This window comes from Macaca mulatta, chromosome 5 (genome assembly GCF_049350105.2).
Source record: "Macaca mulatta isolate MMU2019108-1 chromosome 5, T2T-MMU8v2.0, whole genome shotgun sequence".
Classification (NCBI taxonomy): domain Eukaryota; kingdom Metazoa; phylum Chordata; class Mammalia; order Primates; family Cercopithecidae; genus Macaca; species Macaca mulatta.
This window is the reverse complement of record NC_133410.1, coordinates 5,348,511-5,367,143: the sequence shown is the minus strand read 5'-3', so window position 1 is coordinate 5,367,143 and position 18,633 is coordinate 5,348,511. Positions and strand designations below refer to the sequence as shown.

Here is an 18,633-nt window from a genome sequence, read left to right as displayed (position 1 = left end):
CCGGCCTGCCTCGGCCCTGCTCTCCTATTTATCCACGCCTGGGCTCCCCTCCCATTGCTCAACCTGTCACCCTTCCTGGCGCCTGCTGGGTGCCAATGAGCAGGATGAGTTTGGGGTCATACCCCAGACGAGCCCCCACCCCGGGGAGCCAGACCAGAGAAAGGAGACTCCCATCCCAGGCAAAGGGCCACTGGGGCCTCTGAGTTCAGACGGTGGGTACTGGCCTCTCGAGTGCATCCTCAGGGGAGCCTCTCAGTGTGCCACCTGGGCAGCACCCCAGCCTCACTGCACGAGGGGCACTCAGCTTTCCTTGAGAAATGTCTGTGGGATGTGTCCATGAGGGCTGCGGAAGAGGAGGGCTTGCCCGAGGTCGCAGGCGGCAGCACGGGGCCAGGAGCCAGTGCAGCTGCGCAGAGCTCAAGCTTGCCACTCTCCTGCTGGGGCCACGGCCCATCCTTCTGGTCACACTGCCTTTCCAGACGCACACTGCTCCTTCATGTGCTGATTCCACGGCATCCCTCTTTCTTGTGCGTGTACACACACACACACACACACACACACACACAGTGCTAGCCTTTCTCTTATCCCACGTGTGGAACAGACCATTGCACAGGCTCCTGCGCAGGCCACAGCCCGGTCTGTCCAACAGAAAAACACATGGAAAGGGCTTCGTACCCGTCCCGAGGGCACAGGGCTGGAGACGGAACCCAGGCTATCAGCCCTATATATGCTCTCTTGCCCCTCAGCCTTCCCTTCCAAAGCTCCAATTAAAGACAAAATTATTAAGAAGTTCCAGTAGCTGACTGCAGAGTGGGCAAGGGCCGTCTGTAATGTCACGCAGACTGTGGCAGGAGACTGGCATCCTGGCCACCACACAGGCTGAAAGAAGGCTTTTTCCTCTGGAATGCCGACTGCTGGTATACACGCTGTTGGCTCATGGGGAGAGGCGACGGCTGTCTGTCTGCGGGCTCCCCACAGGAGGGCCCGCTTCTTCCCTTGGAAACCAGAGCACCGCCATCCATCACTGGCCTTGTCATTGCTGTCAACCGTCAGGAGCCAGAGCTGCCCTGCGGTGGGACGCCTGGGCCTAAGCACTCACAGAGGTGGGGAGCAGAGCCAGGAGGGGGGACTTCGGAGCCGGGTCGCTCTGGGGAATGGGCAGAGCTCTGTTCACTCCCAGGCCAGGCCGGGTTCATGGACAGCTCTCCAGCCAGAGAAAGTCACCGACCCACAGCGCCCAGAGGGAAACTGGCGATAATTCAAACGTGTTATTATCTCAGGCAAATCAAATTGTTTCCTCCCCCAAGTTTCCCTGCTGTTATTCGAGGGAATCCCAGCAGACACTGGCCACTGTGGCCCCGGGATCTCTCCTGGAGCGTGGTGACAACGGTGGGGATGCCCCCCTCCCCTTGTAAGCGGTGAATAATGCTGTTTTGGACAGCATTTCCAAGGAGCTCTTTGTCCCTGAACTAACAGCGGGAACTGCCAAAGCCCCGTGTTCTGTCTGAGCTCAGCCTCATTAACGTTTTGCGAGGCTATACAGCAAGCTCATTAGAGGGGCCTACAAGCGGGAGGGAGCAGCTCCAGGTGCCCTGATACCTGCTGCCTCCTAAGTAGGGCCTCGGGCGCCTACTCCCCCCCACCGAACCCACCCTCAGTCTCTCCACGCCCCAGAACAGAATCATAACAGCAGCTGCCCCGCAGCCACCCTGCTTTGAATACTGAGTGTCCCCTGTTCAGCGCATGGAGGCTCTGAACGCACCGTTCCACGGCATCCCCACAGCAGCCCGTGAGGGTCCCCCTCACGTCACAGGGAAGAACTGAGGCTCGGGCACGCATCTAGGTCTCATGTCACAGCGGGGAAGTGAGGCTCGGATAGGCTCGGGCCCACATTCTAGGTCCTGCTGCCCCCAAGCTGCAGCCCTGAGCCTCGGTCCACCCCTGGGTGTGGCCTGTGGCCCTTACCCACTCTACTGGGTGGTCTGGCGGCCTGGGCTTCACCGGGTGTTCCTGCATCTGCCTCCTTGCTCAGCCCCACGCTCCCCCAGGGGAAACCTCAGCTTCCCTCTCCGTTAGCTCCAGGGTGCAGGGCACGGGGTGGCAGGGCCTCTGTCCATAGAAGGAAGAGGTGGAGGTCTCCCCACTACAGCCGTGGTTATCACACCTTTCAGGGCTTAACAGAACTATTTGCACTGGAGCTGCCCTCAGTACAAATGGGGTGAAAGTCAGTTCCCACCTCCCCCAAAACACTCACTCTCTGAGGACTGCCTGCCCCGGGCCATCTCACAGGCCTGCCGCTTCTAAGCAGTGGAGACCTTGACAAGCAAGAAGGCCTGTGTGTCAGGCTCGCCATTTCCTGCGGGGAGTGGGGCTCTATCTGAGATGTTATAAGTGCAGAATCTAAGAGAGTCTTCAAAACCCATGACTGAAGGGCCTGGAGCAGGGACCAGGCCTCAGGCCACCTGTACACCAGTGTCTAGCCCAGGGCCTTCGCCAGTACACTGAAAAATGGCTATGGGAAGTGCTCAGAGCAAGAGACTAAAGGAACAAACATGGTAAATGAATGAATGTATAGGGTGAGTGACTGAGAAAATGAATGAGTAAATGACTGAGTGAGTGATGAGTTAGTGAGGTAATGAATGAATGAGTGAATGAGTAACAACTGAGTGAGTAAATGAATGAGTAAATAACTGAGTGTGAGTGAGGGAATGAATGAGTGACTGAGTGAGTGATGAGTTAGTGAAGTAATAAATGAGTGAGTGAATAAATGAGTAAGTAGGTGAGAGAATGAATGAATGAGTGAATGAGTAAATAAACGAGTAAATAGCTGAGTGTGTGACTGAGAGAATGAAAGAGTGAATGAATGAGTGAGTGACTGAATGAGTGAGTGAATGAGTGGGTGGGTGCATGAGTGAGTCACTGAATGAGTGAGTGAGTGAATGAGTGACTGAGTGAGTGAGTAATTAGTGAATGAGTGACTGAGTGAGCCTGTGATTGACTGAATGAGTGAGTGGCTGAGTGAGTGAGTCTGACTGGGTGAATGAATGAGTGACTGGGTGAGTGAGTCTGTGACTGAGTGAGTGACTGAGTGAATGAGTGAGTGACTCGGTGAGTGACTGAGTGGGTGAGTGAATGAGTGAGTGAGTGGGTGAGTGACTGAGTGAGTGAATGAGTGAGTGGGTGAGTGAGTGCGTCTGTAGTTACCCACTCACTCAGTGACTGAGTAGTTAAATGAATGAGTGAGTCTGTGACTGAGTAAGTGAATGTGACTGAGTGAATGAGTGAGTCTGTGATTGAGGAGTGAATGAGTGAGTGGGTGAGTGAGTGAGTGAGTGACTGAGTGAGTCTGTGATTGAGTGACTGAGTGAGTGACTGACTGAGTGAATGAGTGAGCGGGTGAGTGAGTGAGTCTATGATTGGGTGAGTGAGTGAATGAATGAGTGAGTGGGTGAGTGAGTGAATGAGTGAGTGGGTGAGTGAATGAGTCTGTGACTGAGTGAGTGAATGAGTGAGTCTGTGATTGAGCAAATGAGTGACTGAGTGAATGAGTGAGTGAATGAGTGACTGAGTGAGTGAATGAGTGAGTGAATGAGTGAATGAGTGAGTGAATGAGTGAGCGGGTGAGTGAGTGAGTCTGTGACTGAGTAGTTAAATGAATGAGTGAGTCTGTGACTGAGTAAGTGAATGAGTGAGTGAGTGAGTAAGTGAGTGAGTGGGTGAGTGAGTGAGTCTGTGACTGAGTGGTTAAATGAATGAGTGAGTCTGTGACTGAGTGAGTGAATGAGTGAGTCCGTGATTGAGTGAGTGAGTGAGTGAGTGAGTGAATGAGTGAGTGGGTGACTGAGCGAGTCTGTGATTGAGTGACTGAGTGAGTGAGTGAGTCTATGATTGGGTGAGTGAATGACTGAATGAGTGAGCGGGTGAGTGAGTGAGTCTGTGATTGGGTGAGTGGGTGAGTGAATGAGTGAGGGCAGAGGGAGCCTGTGCCCCAGGTGTCATTGCCCTGCTTCACAGATGATGGATGATGAGGCTAAAATTCCATATTGCTGGTGGAGGGTCTGCTGCTGAAGGGAACAATGCCTGTCTGTATTCAGGAGAGAGCAATGTCAGGCCTGAGACCTCCTTTCCAAGGAGCTTACAAACGGTCTATTCACAAAAGCCGAAATCAGCACTCCACCTTGAAAGGGAGATCTCTTTACCTAGGGTCAGAATGATTGATGCTGGTGCCCCTGTGTTTGAAATCTCAAGAGACTACGGGGGAGTCCTAGCTGGCTCCCGCCACATGGCACATCTGTGGGGTCCGTACCATTCAAACCCATTTATGGATGCCCCCTGTCCACCTGGGGCCACTTGGGTGGACCTGATCCCTGGAGAGGGTGAAGCAAATGGGGATCCTGGTGCCAGGCAGGTTGGGAGGAAGTTTGGGAAGCAAATGGGGCCAAGTCTGGGTGGGAAACTGTCAGTGATGGGGAGAGGCCACAGGGGGACTGGGCACTCTGCCTGAGACATCTCCATGACTTGCAAGCCGGTTGTGGGGGTGCTCCTGCCCCCAGCGCTCAGTGGCCACTGACACCAGGAAGTGACTTCCTCATCTTGAGGCTCAGTTTGCTCTTGGGCAAAGGGCCCATGAGAGGGACTGGTGTGGTAAATGGGTAAGCGACTTTCACAGTCATGTTAGTTGGAATGTGTGTGATAACAAACATGACCAGCCGCCAAATCCAGGAGATCCCAGGGAGTCTTGCTTCGCAGAAGGCTAAAGCAGGTGGCAGTTTTTAGTGTGAAGAAAGTGGCAGGTAGATGACAGTTCAGTGGGCACGTGGAGATGGTGAAATCTGGGAGATGGGATGTGATGCTTGGTTTGAGAAACCCTGGACCAGATCCTCACTAAGGTTCCTTTCATTTAAAAAAAAAAAAAAAATCTGCACTCCCCTGGAAGCCAGGCATATGCTGGATGTGACACCAAAATTGGACCCCATCCCTGCCTTCCCTGGAGGACCAGCCTGTGGAGCTGTGACCGTGGGACATGTCTTCTGTCCCTTCTCAGGCCTCATGCCAGGTGCTTCATAGGCTTGGCCCCTCACAGAAGCCCTGTGAGCCGGGTGGTGAATGGATGGCTGGATGTCCCTCAAAGGCAAGGCTTTCAGACTTGCCAACCCGGAGCAGCAGCCTTTGCCCTGGCTCTTCAGGACTGAGAGGACAAGTACTGTATAAATTCAAGGCAGAATTGCTGCCAGAGTAATTACCGGAACAGCCAGGGGAGAGTGTCCAAGAGGGCAAGTGAGGCTCTCCACCTCCAACCAGTCCCATACAGGTGGACAGTCTGTGACAGCACAGGGGAGGGCCTTGGACAAAGGGGCCAGGGCAGGTGTAGACTCCAGCTGACACTCTGGACTGAGGGTGGGGCAACTGTGCTCCTCCTCCCCACCACTATCCCTTCACTGCATTATTTCATGCACCGTGCTGCGTAAAGCCAGGAAGCAACCTGTGTGATGAAAAGATGTTGCTTTGGGAGTGGCAGCACCTGGGTAGTGGATCTGGCTCTGCTAGCTGTATGAGCTTTGATCTGTTTTCACCTGTCTGGGCCTTGGTTTCCTCATCTGTAAAATGGGTATAACCAAACCATTTGCGATCATTCAAGGTAAGTGAGATGAGGCAACTACGGCACCTAGGACATTCCCTGTACCTGAGCACCTGCCACTAAATGGAGCTATTAAATGAGTTCGAGTGACATGCTGTGTGCAGCACAGACTCAGGACCTGGCTTTTGCCTCTAAAGACAGAAGCTTCCTCCCTCCCCTCCCACCCAGTTAAAGTCTTCACCCAGCAGGGCAGTGAAATGGGGAGAGGAGTCAGGCAGGGATGGGTTGTGGGTGGATTGAGGGTGGAGTAGGAGAACCACAGCCCCAGCCTGAGTGTCCTGACCCAGGAGCTCACAGGGCAACCACAGTGTCTCCTTTATCTCTGTCCCCAGGGCCTGCAGTGGGCCTTGTACACAGTAGGTTTGTCCTACTGGGCTCTTAGAGATGTCTATGGAACTCAGCCACTTGGGAAAACTCTCGCATTTCCATCACGGCTTCTCTGAAGCTGGGACCACCCCCAAAGGAGGCAGAGTCCCATAACCGATGGGACATCTGGACTCGTGGCATTAGGAGAAGGCCTTAGTTGTGAGCAGGGCAGTGTGTGGGGTCTGAGGAGAGCATGCATTTTGGGATCAAGCAGACCTGGGCAGGAGCCTGGGACTGCCCTGGTCTGAGCCATGTTGCCTCAGGCAAGTCAGAGGCCCGTCCTGGTCCTGGTGGGGTCACCTATGAGTGCAGGTGAAGGCACCTGCCTCACAACGCATGGTCCAGGCCCGTGTGTGGGGACAGCCTGGTGCAAACTGTCAAGTGACAGGGTAGGGAGTGCATTCCTCTCGCTGGAGCCTTTGCCCCCTCATGAAAGGATTCAGGCCAGTCCCTGGAGGCAGCACTAGGGGAGAGCCGATGGCTGACAGAGGAGTCTTCCCAAGGGCACACTTGACCAGGTCATGGGAAGCAGGAGACGGAGCAACAGCTCAGGTGAGCCTGGCTTGAATCCCAGGTCAGCCCTTACCACTGGGATTCAAGCCAGGCTTCTCTGAGCCACAATTTCTATATTTATAAAATTCGGATAGGATGGGAGTCCCAGGCCTACCTACCTCCTGCAGTCATTTTAGATGATCAAAATAAAACAAAACAAACAAAAATGAAAAAGCAATGTGAAAATCTTTTATGAAGGAGAAAGTCTTTTACAAACACTTCCATGACAGGAAGAAACCCAGCCCCCTCAGCTCATGCAAGGAAGACAGAGACTCCAAGCATCCCAGGAGCAGGTGGGGTCCCGGGGAGGTGGTGCTCTCCGGACCCAAACAGCAAGTGTGGCTTCAGAGCCAGGGAGGCCACATGGCTGCATGGGGTGTGGGGAGCCGCTGGGGGATGGGCACAGTGACTCCATTCCCAACCCCAGTCTCGGCTCTTCTTTTCCAGGGCTGTGTCTGGGGTGGACGCTGACCCTGACTTTGTCCACATGGAAGCCCAGGACCTCGGTGGAGGTAAGCCGGGCAGTGCACGGGCACCAGGTATCCCTGAGTCACCTCGCGCCCGACACAGCTCGGCAGCGCCTGTGTTCAATCGCTCGTCCCCAGTGGCTGGCCCTACACAGCCGGCCTCACTGCGTCTCGATGTGGCATGATTTTAAATGTGCTTGTTTTCCAGCTGGGGATGAATGGAAGTCAAGGAGCTCCACTCCAGTGGAAAAGTCTATTAAGAGGGCGATTTATTCTGGCTCCTGAGCATTGAGTGTTTCCCACTCACTCAGCCCGCGACCCCCGGCATGCGCAAAGTGTGGAGGTCGGGGGCAGGGGTGGGGGTACGGGCCTGCCCACCTGGACCCAGCCAACTTCCTGCCCAGGGCCGTGCATGCAGTGTGACAGGAGGGTGCTCTGAGGAGGGCAGAGCAGCTGAGTCCCCCAAGAGACATCCTCTGTGCAGGATCACCTGAGCCAGGGTGTGTCACCATTAGAACAGAAATGCAGGCGTCAGCTCTCAGTCCTGCTGCTGACCAACCTCAGGGCCCGAGGCCAGTCACCCCAGTCTCCTGGCCTGTGAAATGGATAGTGATATAAAATAAGTGAATGCAGAGTTCTCAACACGGGGTCATCACGACCAAGCTTTCGGGGGCAGGGTCAGCTGCTGGGCGTGGTCCCCATGGCTAAGCTTTCAGGGGCAGGGTCAGTTGCTAGGCATGGCCTTCACCCCTCCCCACCCCCACCCTGCCACACTCAGGCAGGCGGGGCCAGTACTATTACTGTTCTGTGTTGATAACCAGGACAACACAGCTCAGAGGCAGTCCAGGTTTGCCTGGGGTCACAAGGTCCTGGCTGGTGCACCTCTCTCCATCCCTACTGGGAATGCTTCTTCCTTTTGGAATTTCTTACCTTTGACCTCACACACTCTGCCAGCCACCTCTGCTGGGCTCCATCATCCCAGCTCTGCACACTCTCCAGGGCCTGGAGCTCCTTGAGTACCATTTGGGGCTACTGATCACCTGTGTCCCCAGTAAGGCTGCTGAATGAAAAGCCAGATGCCAGGGTTGCCCCTGAGTAGCTCACTGGGCAAAATGTTGCAAAATAACATGTGCTACAGAGAGAAAGACTCACTGCCCGCATCACACCACATTGTCAGGGTTAGCTGTCTGCCCTTTCCAGAGCTTCCGCTGGCCCTGGATCATAAGCACCCACTGTTCACAGCTCTTTTCAACTCCATGTTCACCAATTCATCTAGGTGGCTCCTGCATGCCCATGTGGGAGTGTTTATACCACAGAAATTGGCAAGCACTATCATCAGGGCTACTATACCCAGCACACAACCCGTCAGCCTGAGAGGTGGCCCTAGTTTGTTGTGTTGGCTCTAGGCCTGGAACACTGAGAGCCTGACCATGGTGGGATGGATGAATGAGTAAGTGAGGGAATGAATGAAAGAATAGGTGAGTGAGTGAGTGAAGGGAGGAGTGAGTGAGTGAATAGGTGAGTGAGTGAGGAATGATTGAGTGAATGAGTGAGTGAGTGAATGAGTGATTGAATGAGTGGTTGAATAAGTGAGTGAGTAATTGAAAGAGTGGGTGAATGAGTGAGGGTGTGAGTGAATGAGTTAGTAAATGAGTGAAAGAGTGATTGAATGAGTGAGTGAATGAGCAAGCGAGTGAGTAAGTGAGTGAATGAGTGCGTGAGCAGGTGAATGAATGAGTGAGCAGATGAATGAGTGAGTGAGCAGATGAATGAGTGAGCAGATGAATGAGTGAGTGAATGAGTGAGTGAGTAGGTGAATGAGCAGGTGAATGAGTGAGTGAGTGAGTAGATGAATGAGTGAGTGGGTGAATGAGTGAGCGAGTGAATGAGTGAGCAGGTGAATGAGTGAGTGAATGAGTGAGTGAGTGAATGAGTTAGTAAATGAGTGAAGGAGTGATTGAGTGAGTGAATGAGTGAGTGAGTGGGTGAATGAGTGAGTGAATGAGTGAGTAGGTGAATGAGTGAGCAGGTGAATGAGTGAGCAGGTGAATGAGTGAGTGAATGATTGAGTGAGTGAGTAGGTGGATGAGTGAGCGAGTGGGTGAATGAGTGAGCGAGTGAATGAGTGAGTGAGCGGGTGAATGAGTGACTGAGTGGGTGAATGAGTGAGTGAGCGGGTGAATGAGTGAGTGAGTGGGTGAATGAGTGAATGAGTGAGTGAGTGAGTGGGTGAATGAGTGAGTGAGCAGGTGAATGAGTGAGTGAGCAAGTGAATGAGTGAGTGAATGAGTGAGTGAATGAGTGAGTGAATGAGTTAGTAAATGAGTGAAGGAGTAATTGAGTGAGTGAATGAGTGAGTGATCGAGTTAGTGAATGAGTGAGTGAATGAGTGAGTGAGCAAGCAAGTGAGTGAGTGAGTGAGCGGGTGAATGAGTGAGTGAATGAGTGAGTGAGTAGGTGAATGAGTGAGTGGGTGAATGAGTGAGCGAGTGAATGAGTGAGTGAGTGAGCGGGTGAATGAGTGAATGAGTGAGTGAAGGAGTAATTGAATGAGTGAGTGAATGAGTGAGTGAGCAAGCGAGTGAGTAAGCGAGTGAATGAGTGAGAGTGAGCACGTGAATGAATGAGTGAGCAGGTGAATGAGTGAGTGAGCGGGTGAATGAGTGAGTGAATGAGTGAGTGAGTGAGCAGGTGAATGAGTGAGTGAGCAGGTGAATGAGTGAGTGAGCGGATGAATGAGTGAGTGAGTGAGTGAGCAGGTGAATGAGTGAGTGGGTGAATGAGTGAGTGAATGAGTGAGTGAGTAGGTGAATGAGTGAGTGGGTAAATGAGTGAGCAAGTGAATGAGTGAGTGAGCAGGTGAATGAGCGAGTGGGTGAATGAGTGAGTGAATGAGTGAGTAGGTGAATGAGTGAGTGGGTAAATGAGTGAGCAAGTGAATGAGTGAGCAGGTGAATGAGTGAGTGAGTGGGTGAATGAGTGAGTGAATGAGTGAGTGAGTCGGTGAATGAGTGAGTGGGTAAATGAGTGAGCAAGTGAATGAGTGAGCAGGTGAATGAGTGAGTGAGTGGGTGAATGAGTGAGTGAATGAGTGAGTGAGTCGGTGAATGAGTGAGTGGGTAAATGAGTGAGCGAGTGAATGAGTGAGTGAGCAGGTGAATGAGTGAGTGAGTGAGTAGATTGTTAACTGAGCATGTCCCTGAGCTAGTCATTTCACTGCATCTCCAGCTGTAGGAAGTTCAGTGTTGAGCGCAGGGCACACCAGGCAGTTTCAAGGGAACATGGGCGTGGCTCAGGAGGGCTTGGCAGTGGCCTGGCACTGCTGCCCACGTACCCTCTGTGTACACTGCCTTCCGCCTCCTTGGAACAGCCCAAACAGGTAGGCCTACCCCATTGTTCAGTGCAGAAACCTGAGGCTGAGCTTAGGGGTAGGCCTTTCTGGTTCCTAAACCCCTTCCCTTAACCATTCTGCATGCTGCTGATCACCCAGGGCCAGAGTCAGGAGGAGGAGGAAGAGGTAGAGGAGGAGGGGGAGGAAGACAGAGAGGAGGAGGAGGAAGAGGTGCCCTTCCCTTGGTCCCTTTGGATAAATCTTGCTCCTGGCTCACAAGCTGGAACCCAGAGCTTCCTGAGGCCTCCAGGCTCCAGCCCCTCCACATAAATTTGCCCTGGGGAAACAGAAGGACTTAAAATCAGCAGCTCCCTGGCAAAGCATGCATTCAGTATTGCTCAACCATAAACATGTGGAAAAGGGTAGAAGCATTTGCTTAAAATTTTGAGAAAAAGAACCCTTGAGCCCCACCCGCCCTCACCCCTGCTCAGGTGTGAGAGACCAGGAGGGTGTGGGGGCCGTGCATGTCTGGGCATGGTGAGGTGCCCACCGTCAGCTGTGCTGACCCCTCCTGCAGGGGACGGCAGGCTCCAGAGTAGCACGAACACCTTCCTGAGGGTTGAAGGAGCTCATGTCAGAGTGCAGGTGGCCCACAGTCCAGGATGACACCCTCAGCCGCAGATGCCATCGCCGTGGCCTTTAGAATTCAACCCATGAAGCCGCACCGCAGTGGTGCTGGAGGAGGATGGAGCCCAACGCATGTCTTGGGCTGTCTCTGGTTCTGGCTGGAGTCTGACTGCCTGGGCCGGCGCCTCTCTCCTGTAGGTTTTCAGTACATCACCTGCCCGATCCACAACTGCTCCGAGAAGCTGCTGGCAGCCCCGTTCGCAGGCCCCATTGACCACGGGTCTCTGACCGTGCAGGACGATTACATCTTCTTTAAGGTAAGGTTGCTTCCGGAACTTTGGGAAATTGGCAATAGGCGACGTGGTGGATGAGCCGCCCGCAGCCAAAATGGAATCGCTCAGAAAAGAGGCAATAAAATGGGTATTTCTCTTTCGAGTGCTACTTTGCAGGTCACGGTTTCTGACCGTAGCTGTGGCTACAGGCATCCACAGAAGCCCCCGCAAACCCAGCACTGGGGCTCAGAGACACGGAGGCTCCACCTCCCCTCTGGCCACCATGAACCTCCCAACCACTCGGGGTCCCCAAACCTAAGCCCATTTAACCCCATTTGGCTTTATCAGTGATTTTGGAACTGACCAGGACTGCTTCTGGTCCCGGCTCTTGGCCGCCAGGCACCGGCTGTCCACAGCCCTGTGACCAGGACCCTGCTGCCTGTGCCCTCAGGTCACAAGTGGGCCCACCCTCAGCAGCCACGTGGTCCCAGCTAATTCAGAAACTCTAGCACACAACCAATCCATCCAGCTTTTCTTCACCTTCATGGATGCGGAACTCAGCATCCCTGAAACAGCCTAGCCCTCTGCTGAGTAGCCCCAGTCACTGGCCTGTTTCTTCTGGCCCTGAGACAGAGTCTCCTTCATCGGACTCCCATCCACTGGGTCCGTTCTGCCCTCTGGGATCCTGTAAAACAAGTCCAGAGTTTCCCCAAAGAAAGCATCTTGAGGACAGCTGCTGGGTGCCCTCTCCCCAGAAGGCCCTCCACCTATGGAGGAGCAGGCTGGGTTATCACTCAGTGCAGCAAGGGGGAACACATGCCCTGGGGAACCTGAGCATCTCAGAGGGGTTAGAAGGGCCTGATTGTCAGGTGTGGGCTGCAGGAGGTGATTTGTGGCGTGCTCCCCAGCTGCCTCCTTGCCCTGTCTCAGCCACACTTGATCACCCCAGCTCTCCACTCTACGCTCTGTGCCAAGGGCCACCATGGACTTAGGTGCCAGGGCAGGCGTGGGCATCCCAGCCCCCACCGTTAAAGCAGGTGAGACAAGAGGCTTCTGCCACCACCAGCACTGACCTGCAGCCCTGCCCAGTCTCCACGGCTCTCTACTGAGCCCAGCCCCTGGCTTTTGATCCTCAGTCTGTGCGTTTGCTCACACCGTTCCCTGTGCTGTGCCTCGCGTCTCCGCGGGCTGATTCCTGCTCCTTCTCGAAGACTCAGTCATGCACTTCCTCCTCCAGGAAGTCTTCTGCCTCCACTTCAGGCTCACTGGTGCCTCCTCTGAGGACCCCCAGCCCTGTGCCCTCCTCCGTCACAGCCCAGGCCCCACTGTGTCATTCCGTACCCTTTACTCCTTTTGTCCCTACACCTAACTCAGGCAAGCCGAGGCTGGCTTCTAGGTCTGAACCCACCACCTGCTTTCCCAGCGCCTAGCATTATATTTCTGCGGATGTTCACTAAGTACTAGAGCAAAGACAGTGCCAGCTCTCTGGGCAACCATCTCCCATGTTGAGTGGTTTCTAAACATTAGATCGGCTGGCCTGATAAAGCCCTGCAGCCTAAGACCCCCGGAGCTCACCTATGGAGGAGCAGGCTGGGTTGCCACTCAGTGCAGCAAGGGGGAACACATGCCCTGAGGAACCTGAGCGTCTCCGAGGGGTTAGAAGGGCCTGATTGCCAGGTGTAGGCTGCAGGAAGTGATTTGTGGGGGCTGCAAGGAAGCCGAGCGTGACTCTGGATTGGGGGATGTGAGGACATGAGGTCCTGCTAGGATCGGATGTCTCAATCTTCTCTAGAGGGAGGGGTGACTCAGGGGAGGCGGGAGACTCGGTGGGGCGGGAGCCTCAGGGGAGGCAGGAGCCGGGCTGTAAAGCAGCAGCCCTCGCTCATCTCAGTCAGGGTGGGTGTCTGGGCATCTTGGAGGTTTGAACAACATTCACATCTGGTCTGTGTTCGGACCCGATCGCAGGGTGGTCTCATTCTGCACAAGGTCACAGTGAGCTTGTCTGGGGTTGGTGCTCACGACATTGTTTGTGAGGGGCAGGAGAAGGGGGGGCCACTGGCTCCATCTAGTTTCTACCCTGGTTTCCATCTTTCTCAACAACTGCAGAGGAAAGCTCTCCCTGCCCCAGCCCCAGCCTCCCCTGCCCTCTCCCTTCCTCCCTCCTACCACCCTGCTTCTCAGAGGATCCGGGAGCCTGTGCTGGGATGCGAGAAACCTCAGCCCTTCCAGCCCCACCTCACCACCAACAAGGTGGCGCTGCTGGTGGCTCAGGAGGCTGCACCTCCGGTTCCGTGGCAGTGAGGATCCATGGCCTCTGTGATCAGAGACCTGCCACAGTCCTGTCCTGAAGGGCCTTTCTGTCTCTGGGAACAGACGTCCACGGCCACAGTTAATGGGGTTGATTGTTATGGGATCAAATGAGCTGCCCGGGAAAAGCACTCAGGATGGTGCCGGCTTTGTTTGTCATGCCTCGAAGTTCAGTGGTCACTTTTGGTGATGAGCTCATCTTTGGCCTGTCTCCGTCTCCATCGGAACTTTTTCCACCTTGTTCCATAAGTTGGATGCAGAGAAACAAGGCAAAGAGAGAGCATGGGGAAAGAAGTTAGTTCTGACTGAAGGAAGCAGAGGACGACTTCCCAGAGGAGGGGTGTTAATGTGGGGCTTTGAAGGATGAATAGGAGTCTGCTCATTTCAAGCAGAACAGGTATAAGCAACGTAAAAGGGCATTTTCACTTGCTGAATATAATATGTAGTTTTCTATTCATGAGACTCTGGCTGGAGAGGGAATCAAGCTTCTCAAAACTCTGTTTCTTCCCCCGGTTAGGTAACATCAGCAAACCGGACAAAATACTATGTCTCTTATCGCCGCAATGAATTTGTCCTGATGAAGCTGCCGAAGTATGCATTGCCAAAGGTAAGGTGCTCCCCACTCTGCCTGGCCCTGTGCCAGGCCCTAAGCCTATCCTGACTCGTGGGGCAACAGGACTCACACACAGGTGCTTGGTGGTTCCAGGTCAGGATGGACAAGAACAGTGTGGCCACGCTTCCTCCAGCCACTCACCCCTCACACGCTCCATTCCAGCCCACCCAGCCCTTCCAGACTCAGCTGTGCCCAGCTTCATCCTAGGCCTCTGCCAGCTTCTTCCCTCTGCCTGGTTCATCTTTCCCCGGAACTCTTGCACATGTGGTATTTCAGAAGAAATATTGCTTGCTAATGGCCCCCCAGGCGAGCCCAGGCGTCTGTCTTCTGGTCCCATCCCACTCTTCTCCTTGCTGGTGCCCAGGGTGCCAGGGACGCCTCCATCCAGTGTCCATCTCCTGCTCTCCTCTGACATTGCTGGGGTGGAGATGATCTCTGCTGTACTCACCTCTGCATTCCAGCCACCTAGTATGCTGCCTGGCATACAGTAGGTGCTCGGTTAATGCTATTGCCTTTCCCTTGCTTCGGAAGGCAAAGAAGGGGGACCAGGGGAGCTGGGGACTGCCCAACTCTGCCCCTGCCCCTGCCTTGGGGCCTCTCTCCCTGCTGTTAATATATTATTCCCACCTACCAGAGGAGGTGATAGAAGTTCAGAGAGGCAGTAACCTGTCTGAGATCACACAGCTAGTTAGAAACAAAGGCAGATCTCAGACTGAGGTCCGGGTGAGCCAGCCCAGCCTCATGCCACACCTCCCTCCTGAGGACATTCGGATGACACCTTCTGAAGGTCTCTGTCCCACATGCATAGCTGAGAAGCAGATGAACCTTCCCTTCCTCCACATGTATTTACTGAGCACCAAATATAAACCAGGATGTGTGCTAGGAGGCCGTGCTGTGAATCAGAAGCCCCAGGCTCCCGCTCCCGTGGGCTCTGCAGACAGGGAACAGGCAGGAGATCCCGTAGACAGACAAATGCATAAAATAATTGCAGGTTGTGGTTTGTGCTAAGAAGGGAACAGGAGGGAGAGACAGAGAGTGATGGAGGGCGTGTGTATGAGTGTGTATGTGCGTGTGTGTGTGTGTATGCTCATGTGGTTGTGTGTGTGGGCGTGCTCATGTGTGTGACTGATTTAGGCCAGGCAGCGATGGAGGCCCCTCTGGGGCTGGGAGTGGGAGGGACTCTTTATCCGAAGCTCTAAGGCAACTCTGAGGACAGCAAGGGAGAAAGTCATTCGGGAGGAGGGCAGAGCAGGAGCTAAGACCCTGGGGTAGAGAGTGAGAGTGGAGTGGGAGGGGCCAGCGGCTCTGGGCCCCCCAAGCCCAGGCTGTGGCTTGTTGTAAAGTGCTTGGCCACAGGAGCTTCTGCGCTGGGCACCCTCAGACCTCTCCTGAGCCAGAAATGGGAAAAGTCTAGGAGGGCTTTTAAAAACTTCTCTTTAAAAAACAAGAAAAAAAAAAAAAAGGAAAATAAAGAAAGGGAAAAAAGGAGTGAGTTTAATAGACTGAACGCCAGGCTTGGCTGAGTATGTAAATTAAAAGCTAATGGTTTCATTTCAGGCAAAGGCACTAGGTGTCTGTCCCTTTTCAGCATCTGAGAAGCCTTCCCTTGACTTTTGAGGGCTACAGCATTAGAAGCTCCTGTGTCCTGGGCTCTTTGTCCTGGTGTTGGGGAGAGGAAAGTGCACAGCCCAGAATTAGGCCCATACAGGGACCCTCTCTGCTCCCCTCTAGCATTGGAGGCTGGGGTGGCTGGGCCAGGAGTCAGCCTGCTGCCAAGGGTGCTCTCAGGAGCCTATGGCTGTAAGTTATGACCTCTGTGACCTTGAGCGATGGCTCCCTGGACCTCTGCTCCCTAGACCTGCAGATGTGATGTCAGTGAGATCTGCAGGAAGTACCAGGTTGTGTCTCCTGCTGTGGACCCTTAACAGTGTGCATTTTACCCTGATTTTCTTCTTCCCCCATTTCTACGGAAATTGGAGGTCATTGAAAAGAATCAAGAGGCTCTCACAGCAGTGACAGACACACACCCAGCCTCATGTCATTAAGTTTCAAGGGAAGACCAGGGACTCATCCAGGGCAGGTGGCACGTGCTGTGACTGCCAATGTCCTCCCTCAGGGGTCCATACACAGGATCCAGTGACCAGCAGTTGAAGATGATGGTCACTTCCTCATCAAGAAGTGGGCAAGCTGGGCTGCTGTCAGGAGAACGGGGCCCCCAGGGCCCTCCGGGGTCTTCAAGACCACATCTCATGTAGCTGAGACCTTTGCCCAGCCAGCCAGCCTGCTGCTTCTCCACCCAGGTCAGGACAGCAGCCCGCCCAGTGTTTCCCATCAACAATTTGTAGAAGTAGCTAATTGAATTTCGTCATCAGATGTTGTTGTTTTATGGTGAATTTGTAACTCGCCTATTTCCTCTTCCCACAGACTCAACCCCCCTCTTTTTTTTTCTTTTTATATTTTAATTGCTTAATTAACATTATGAAAATCATAGACATTGGAGCAGGGGGCTCACCTGCAAACCTCTCACCCCATCCACCCGATGTCTCCCCCACCAATTCTTGGTCTCCCCGCATTCCTCAGCCATATGCAAAAGGGCGTTTATGTAGCTGAATTACAAGCAGTCCTGGGTCTCCAGTCTGCTTTCACAGGACACTATAGACTGTGAAGGTCTCACATGAGACTGTTTCTTGAATGATGTGTGATATCTACTTTACATGACTGTGACGCTTTCTATTGAGGAGACTGTACTTCGTTGAGCTAAGCCAGATTCTTGTTGCTTGGAGATTTGGGTTGTTTCCATTTTTTTATCATTATAAACAGTGCTGCAATGAATCTATGTGTGCCCACAGGTACTTCTTTTTAATTTTCTCAAGTTAAAGTCTAAGAAGAACTTCAGAACAAAGGATATAAATATTTGTGTAGCTTAGTTGCTTGGGCAAGCTGGGCTGCTGTCACCAACAAAGTTGGAACAGATCAGCTTCAACATAGCTTTGCCATTGTTTTCTATTTTCCTTCTATGTTAAAGGGTATAAATGATACCATCCTGCTGTTTTAATTTACCTGTCTATGAAAACTGTAAAGGGTGGGCCATTTTTATATTTGTCAATATCCTTTGCTTATTTATTTGTCATCATTTTTCAGTTTCCCTAACAGAGGTAAACAATAGGCCAAAGCTATAAACAGACAAAAGAGAAGAAAAATCCAAATAACTATCAATTATATAAAGGCATTCATAACAATGGGTAAAAGCAAATTTAAAGTGAAATATTCCTGTATTTGCCATAAATGTATTTAAAGTAAAATAAAATTTCTAAACCATATGAATAAAGAAAGAAGTGACATCAGGTAAGATGGCAGAGCAGGACGCCCCAGGAATCCATCTTCCCACCTAGACGGCAGTGGCAGTGGCAGAACCCATCCAGTGTAACTGCTTTGGAATTCTCAAGTGTATTTTAGAGCCTGCATTTTCCAGGGCAAGGCATGGATGGCATATCAAAGTCAATTTGGATAATGTCAGCTCTTAGCCTGGTAGAGGCTTCCCATCCCCCACTCCTCCAGCCTCATGGCAGGTAAATGTGCATGTATCCCTAGAGCAGCAGGCACAGAGCTTGAAGGAGCTGGAGGGCGCAGGGTTGCTATAAGGACCTTGTCTTCCAAATACTGAGGATCTGTGCTCTGACTACTGACTGCTTCTGATGACAGACGTGCAGATACCCAGACAGGCAGCCACTGTTGCAACCACCATGAGTTGAAACAGCTTCCAGGAGATTTAAAGGGTCACAGCCTGTTTTACTCTTTTTATTTTTCCCCCTTTTCCCTTTTGGGAGCCAGACATTCAAAAGCAACTGTATATATGGGAGAATTTAGAAAATCACCAGGCATGCCCAGGGAAAAGCAGAGGCTCAGAAAAGGCCTAGGAAAATGTTAAGCTTACATGTATGGCTGATCCTTGGTAAAGAGATAGCCTACAACCATCAAAAATAAGAACAAAACATGGCAAGCTCTATGGAAAGGGGACAAGCTAATTTCCAGAGTTACCATATTATTGTCCAATCTAATTGGACATTAGACTCAACTGTCCAGTTTTTGACCTAAAAAAGTTACGAGGCATACAAAGAAACAGGAAAGTATGATTCATTCAAAGGAAAAAAAAATAAACAGAAACCTTCCCTGAGAAAGACCAGATGGCAGATCTACTAGACAAAGACTTTAATATGAGTGTCTTACAGAGGCTCAAAGAACTGAAGGGAAAAATAGGGAAAAACAAGAAAATGATGTATGGACAAAATGGAAATAGCAATAAAGAGATAGAAAAAAATAAAAAGGAACCAAAAGAAATTATGGAGCTAAAAAGAATAATTGAAAAGAATACTAGAGAGATTTGAAAGCAGAATTGAAAGGCAGAAGAAGGAATCTGAGAACTTAAAGATAAGACAATTAAAATCATCAAACTGAGGAGC

General features: G+C 52.3%; 1 protein-coding gene across 4 annotated transcripts in view; it reads left to right on the top strand.

Moving 5' to 3' along the window:
* SORCS2 (sortilin related VPS10 domain containing receptor 2) overlaps nt 1-18,633 on the top strand; it is a 569,237-nt gene that overhangs the window by 481,800 nt on the left and 68,804 nt on the right. For all 4 annotated transcript variants that reach the window (XM_028848328.2, XM_028848326.2, XM_078003137.1 and 1 more), the window contains 3 exons: nt 7,004-7,068; nt 11,180-11,298; nt 14,078-14,167. In XM_028848328.2, coding sequence (XP_028704161.1) covers nt 7,004-7,068; nt 11,180-11,298; nt 14,078-14,167 — 274 coding nt within the window. The remainder of the gene's footprint in view (nt 1-7,003; nt 7,069-11,179; nt 11,299-14,077; nt 14,168-18,633) is intronic.